Below are 6,893 nucleotides of genomic sequence, written 5' to 3' on the forward strand. Positions count from 1 at the left end.
TTCCTGACCTCTCCGCCCCCACCCCACTCCGGCCTACCACCCTCACCTTGACCTCCTTCCACCTATCGCATTCCTAACGCCCCTCCCCCAAGTCCCTCCTCCCTACCTTTTATCTTAGCCAGCTGGACACACTTTCCTTATTCCTGAAGAAGGGCTTATGCCCGAAATGTCGATTCTCCTGTTCCTTGGATGCTGCCTGACCTGCTGCGCTTTTCCAGCAACACATTTTCAGCTCTGATCTCCAGCATCTGCAGTTCTCACTTTATCCAATCCAGGCATTGGACCATGGTCAGTGCTGCAGGTTCAATGCAACCAATCAGAGTTAGTAGTAAGTCAGTTGTGAAGGTGCACAGAGGTGCCGCAGGGAGTGGAGTGCATTATTTCTCCCTCCAACTCTATTTTGATTTCGTCCCTCCCCTTCCCTTGACTGTTTTGATCACACAGCACTGCCCTTTGATGTGAAGGGCAGTGTTTGTCACTGGCCACCCGGGTGTTTTCCTATCTTCCCGGTGGTGGAAATTGAATAAAGATTCGTGCACTTTGTGTCTTTCACTGTGTCTCACACCTGCACACACACACACACACACCATGGTTGCTGGGGAATAAATAAGCACTACCACGGTTAGGCGGTAGTGTGGGGGGGGGTTTAAAAAAAAATATAATCAGGAGAGGAGCACTACCGCAGTTAAAAAAGTGAAGGTGCACAGAAATCTGAGAGGGGTCTAGTCATTCATTAGTCAAGTTGTCCTTCCAAGTTGATTGGAGTGGGTGGGGTGAACTGATATTTCCACATTTTGGGTTCTAGCAAGTCTGGCTTAGCAGTAAAGAGAAGCTAAAGCTACAACCCTGTCTGCTCTGGAAACTAGTCTGAGAATGAGTTGTTCCAGTACATTCGGTCAAGAATACAACTTAGTTTCACAGTTATTAGGAGCATCAAGTCTGCTAAAATCTTCTCTGGCATTTCTTAAGTAACTGTTCTTTAGAGAGACAAAGTATTTTTGGATTGTTGTGACAATGCTAGGAGCAATATTCCCTTTGGCCAAGGATTGCAAATCTATGTTAAAAGTTGTTAGACGCATGGGCCCAGAAACACATTTTGTTAACTGTTGCAAATAACCTGCAATAAAGACATAAAATACAGGTGTATTATTGGGGTCCTTGCATCTTCCAAGTTACAGCAAATGTCCTGTAACAAATTGTTTGGAGAGAGTGTTAGCAGTAGTACACTTGTTGAGAGACCATTTGCATAAATAGGACATTTGCAAGAAGCTAGCAACTGCAGAGGACATTGTGAGTCAATGGATATTTCTCATAGACTGAAGGGCTGTCATAAAAAGTATTGGTTGTAGTATTAGGCTTGGTTAGCCACTAAAGCATTGGATGAAGGATTGCCATAGGAATCCACCATTGGAGTGGATTAGCATGAACTGATTACTAGAAGTGAAATAATTTACCTTCAGAGAGTGAATAGAAAATATATAATCAATTTAGCTGTTGAGGAATCATTCAGGCAGTTAAAATCTAGCATATAGGAGTCATTAGTACAGCCATAGTAATTTTAGGACTAGACATACTCAAGAGATCAGGTTCAGGCAAGTTAGAGAAGACCACAGAAGATCCAGCATCCATGGGAAAGACAGACCAACTTCTTGATGAATGAAATGTTAAGTAGCAGTGCTGATTGTCTAATCAATCTCATCGTTGATCTAGAATGCAAATTGATTGTTATTTTTATCAATATGGTTATTCTTCAACATTTTTCTTTACTTTGGGGTTTTGTATAGTGCCCAAATCCCTATGCCAGCATATAAAGAAACAAATAAAGCTCCTATTTATGCTTTGTGGTACAGTTCTGTGATATGAATCACTGAGAAAGAGAACAGACAGACTTACCAATGAAGCCAGAGGAGGGAGGGTTTGGCTGTATGGTTTCCTGAGTGTTTTCCTGAATTACATCCCAAAGCTGCCAGACAAACTTTGGATGAAGAATGTAGAAGAGCTGGTCAGGATTCTTTCTTCTATATCGCAAATAGGGCAGGAACAGGTTGTAATCTGGTTTCTTGTACCACTGCGAAAGAGTGTGTGCATTAAAAGAGGATCAAAATGTTCAATTTCAATACTTTAGCATAAGAGTCTTGTTTCTTTCTGACATTGTTTCTCTTAATTCTTATCATTTTCAAAAGCAATTACTTTAAGTAAATCTAGAATTCAGAAAAACTCCAGCTATTTCTATTGGTCTTGTGGACCAAATGTGATTAGATGGTCAAGTATCAGCTAATTGTGATGCTGCTTATGTTAATTGTCAAAAGTAAGTACATATATTTTAAGATAGTTCAGTAAAATCAACAAATATTTATACCTGTCCTATGCATCTGTAACTCACTTTTGCATAATAATACCAAAAGTGGATGAGTTTAAAGTGGTGATAATTCTTCATATTCACATGAACATCAGAAGAAAAGAAGTCAATTTGATTTCTATTTAGAGACTCAAAATATTTATCAAAAGACACAGTTTACCACTCTGTGAGAGAACACAACTCTGTTACATTGTCCATTTATGTTAAGCTATTCTCCATCAACATACCTTCCAGTTGGGGACTGGGAGAAGAGGAAGATTTGGTTGGCTAGGAGGGTGATAGCAGAGGTGGGATCAGAACTTCTGATGAAGTGTCACTGGACTCAAAACATAATTCTGTTTTCTTCTCACATATGCTGCCAGACCTGCTGAGTTTCTCCAGCAATTTCTGTTTTTATTTCAGATCTCCAGCATCTGCTGTTCTTTGTTTCGTTACAGAATAAAAGAGATCTTGCTGTAATTGTTTATTGTATAAGGTTTTGATGAGACCACACCTGGAATACTGTCTACAGCTTTGGTAGTGGTTGAGCAAATATTCAATAGATAGCTTCCTAGTATGAAATGGTTGTCTGACAATGAGAGGATGAGTAAATTGGTCCTGTGCTCACTGGCAAATGTGAAGAATAGTTCTACGCCTATTGTAGAGGCCAACTGGAATTTCTTATTCGGCTGCCTACAGGTGACCCACCAGCAGCCGAGCAGATTCTAGATCCTTCTCAGCTGCCTGATCAGTTGCTGCTGACATCCATCCGGTGGACAGGGTTCTAACTCCTCAGGAGGGACTGCATTGTTCTTTCCTTTTTCAATTAACAAGTTTATAAAGTCAGACAGAGGTTGCCTCAAAATGGTGGCTCTGTCTTTCACTATTGCCTGAGCTGTAGGCTTCATCTCTTTTGGAGATGGAGAATGTTCTGTTGGCGCACCAGTTCTGGGAGTCCACTGGCAATACCTCCTTGCCTATTGAGTCCACCCTCTGGACACTAATTGATTCAGGGAAACCAATGCTGTAAGGCTGTTCCACACTCACTGTAGGTTTTTGGCTCATAGTTGACCCCAATGCTTTACTACTTTGGACAGTAGTAAATTTAAAGGGTCAAATTCTGAACAAGAACCCCATCATCAATGCCCCCCCATCCAAAACTAATCAGGAAAATTATGGAATAAAGGGAGGATCTTGCTGTCACGATATGATGATTGTTATAGTTACTTACAGTTGAGGGAGAGAAGCTATTAAAAGTTGCACATGGAGCATGGTATTACAAGTGTGCCACTGAAATTGTGTGAATTTGAGACCTGTGACAGTAAGAAATGGCAACCCTGATGTAATGATCTGATTAGGGCCCAGTAAAGTTTGTTTACAGTAGACAGTGTGTGAAATCTCAGGTATTTACAAAGAGAATAAAGCCACAAAATTCCATGTTTCCAACAAACAAAATAAACATAACTATAGAAATTTAAGAAAAATAATACAATCTACTAAACATATATCTTTACTCTAGAAAATAAAGGCAGATACTTTCTATACATCTCAGCATCTCAAAGATTAATGTAATCAATGGCCAATTACATTCGTTTTGGTTGAAATATAAAAGGCAGAGCAGACACAGTAATCTTCCACCTATGACTTTTTCCGACCTTCAGGCAGTTGCTGCAGTACAAATTGAATGCCTTCATGTCGACCATAAGTGTTAAGATTTGGCAGGTGGTTCTTCCTGCTGCTAATCTTCCCCATTTAACCAGGCTGAGAACTGGCACTACACACCAATGTTCACACCAATGGCTGGGTTGTTTTGATGATGACTATTCCCAGAGTAGAACATGAATCTGGGGCCTTCTGTGTCTGAGACAGGAGGGTGACTCACTAAGCCACCATAGCATTTGAGCTCTCTGAGGAGAGCACGGAATTCTTTTTAAAGTAATGCTGCAGGATCTTTTACCTCCATTGGACCAGATAGACAATTGCAGCTTAGCAAAGTGAGGAAAACGTCACACTTTGAAACGTCATTGAAATGAAGAAGGGAGGCAGATATTTCAGGCTAATATCCTGGGGATTTTAGGCAGTCTGATCTATGTGATTGAAGAACCACAGAAATGAGGCATATTCTTAACAGCACACTGAAATGACCATGCATTTCTAAGGTGTTTATGGATGAGCAGCTAACATTGGTCTTTCCAAAGATGCCTTTTTCTTATGGAGCATCAACCTAGATTATAAAATAAAGTCCTGGATTGGGATTTAGAACTGGTAATTAACTAACACAAAAATAAAAGTGCTACCACTTAGCCACACTAATCCCTTTACTTCATTGTGCCTTTCTGGACAAGCAGTGTTCACAAGTATAGCAGAAACATTTCCATCAGTTGTTCTTACCTTAAGGAGGTTTACTGAGTATGGTGCAGGATCCCAGGCCACCAAAACCACATTCTTAAATAGTATGTTATTATTAAATTTGTGCTCTGGGTTAACAAGAATCTGCAAATTATGATGGAAACAAAATATTACTTAAAAAAAGCAGTGAATGAAATTACAAATTACCGAAAGGTATTGCACAGAGATAAATTATTTCCAAAAGGAACTTAAATATTCAGGAAGCTGTGGAACAACAATAATGCATACATTGCATTTTAAGAATGGTTGTGATTAGACAAATTATTTATGATCATAGGTAAGGTTGATACCAAAATGCATCTATTCATTCACAACTTGAGTGTTCATAAAGCTATTAGAATACTGATAAGAGACATTTTTTGATAGCCATTTAATACGTGTGCTAGCCATAAAGTAATGGTTTTCAATTTATTAAAATATGTCCGCAATTCTTAAATAGGAATAATTTCAGTATTAGTTACTGAATGAAAATAGACTTGCCATTAGAAAATAATACATTTATCCTTCTCACTTCCTACTTACATTTGTAATTCCTCTGACGCTTTGCATCAGTTTCAGAATTTCTAGTTTGCGGGCTCCAGCCACCTCCTCTTTACCAGGGATGTGCAATCCCTTTACACATTCATCCGCCATCAGGATGGTCTCAGGTCTCTCTGCTTCTTCATAGAAAAAAGGCCTGAGCCATCCCCATCTACCACCACCCTCATCCATCTGGCCGAGCTCATCTTCATTCTGAACAACTTCTTTTTTAACTCCTCTTACTTTCTTGAGGTCCAAGGGGTGGCCATGAGTACTTGCATGGGCCTCGGTTACACCTGTTTCTTTGTGGGATACATGGAACATTCCTTGTTCCATTCCTACTCCAGGCTCCTCCAACATCTCTTTTTCCAGTATAGCAATGACATAATCCATGCAACCTCCCTCTCTCGTCCTGAATTAGAAAAATTAATCAATTTCGCTTCCAATTACCATCCTGCTCTCATCTTCACCTGGTCAATCTCTTACTCCTCCCCTCCCTTCTGCGAGGTCTCGGTTTCCATTTCTGGGGATAGGCTGGCCACCAACATCCACAACAAATGCCACTGGCTCTCCGTTATCTTGCTGATGAATCCTCACATCCTGTTTCCTGTAAAGACTCTTCTATTCTCTCAGTTCCTCCATCTTTGTCACATCTGTCCTGATGATGCCAACTTCAAGGGAGCCTCCAAAATGTCCACCCTCTTCCTCAACCGAGGATTCTCCAGCACCATGGTTGACAGGCCCTCAGTCGGGTCCGACCCATCTTCTGCACTTTGGCCCTCACTCCCTCTCTTCCCTCTCTTCCCTCTGACAACAGTCTTCACCTACCATCCCATCAGCATCCACATCCAGAGGATCATTAGCCGCCATTTCTGCCACCTCCAGTGGGATGTCACCACCAGGCATATATTTCACTCCCCTCCATTGTCAGTCTTCTGCAGGGATACCTTGCTCTACTTCTCCTTCACTCCCAACATTCCCCCACAATCAGAGTGCAATACCTGTCTGTTTACTTCCTCCCACCTCACTAACGAAGGGCCAAAACATACCTGCCAGGCTAAACTGTGCTTTACCTGCACTTCACACAAACTAGTCGACTGTATTCGTTGCTCACAATGTAGTCTCTTCTACATTGGGGAAACAAAACGCAGGCTTGATGACCACTTTGCAGAGCACCTTCATTCTGTCTGCAAAAAAGACCCTGAGCCTCCAGTTGCCTGTCACTTCAATACACCACCGTGTTCCCTGGCCAATTTCTCTGTCTCTGCTTTGCTGCAGTGCTTCATCCAGGCTCTGCGCAAGCTGAAAGAACAACACCTCATTTTCTGCTTGAGAACCCTGCAGACTTATAGTCGTAGAGATGTACAGCATGGAAACAGACCCTTCGGTCTAACCCGTCCAGGCCGATCAGATATCCCAACCCAATCTAGTCCCACCTGCCAGCACCCGGCCCATATCCCTCCAAACCCTTCCTATTCATATACCCATCCAAATGCCTCTCAAATGTTGCAATTGTATCAGTCTCCACCACATCCTCTGGCAGCTCATTCCATACACGTACCACCCTCTGCATGAAAAGGTTGCCCCTTAGGTCTCTTTTATATCTTTCCCCTCTCACTCTAAACCT

The 6,893-nt window shown here is 41.6% G+C and overlaps 1 protein-coding gene across 1 annotated transcript in view; it reads right to left on the reverse strand.

Annotated features, from left to right (window-relative positions):
* The window catches only part of LOC122550674 (beta-galactoside alpha-2,6-sialyltransferase 2-like), an 89,708-nt gene that overhangs the window by 12,607 nt on the left and 70,208 nt on the right, over positions 1-6,893 (reverse strand). The window contains exons 5-6 of the mRNA XM_043691760.1: positions 4,730-4,831; positions 1,894-2,068 (exon numbers count right to left, since the gene is read on the reverse strand). Coding sequence (XP_043547695.1) covers positions 1,894-2,068; positions 4,730-4,831 — 277 coding nt within the window. The remainder of the gene's footprint in view (positions 1-1,893; positions 2,069-4,729; positions 4,832-6,893) is intronic.

The sequence above is a fragment of the Chiloscyllium plagiosum genome, chromosome 6 (assembly GCF_004010195.1).
Source record: "Chiloscyllium plagiosum isolate BGI_BamShark_2017 chromosome 6, ASM401019v2, whole genome shotgun sequence".
Taxonomy (NCBI): domain Eukaryota; kingdom Metazoa; phylum Chordata; class Chondrichthyes; order Orectolobiformes; family Hemiscylliidae; genus Chiloscyllium; species Chiloscyllium plagiosum.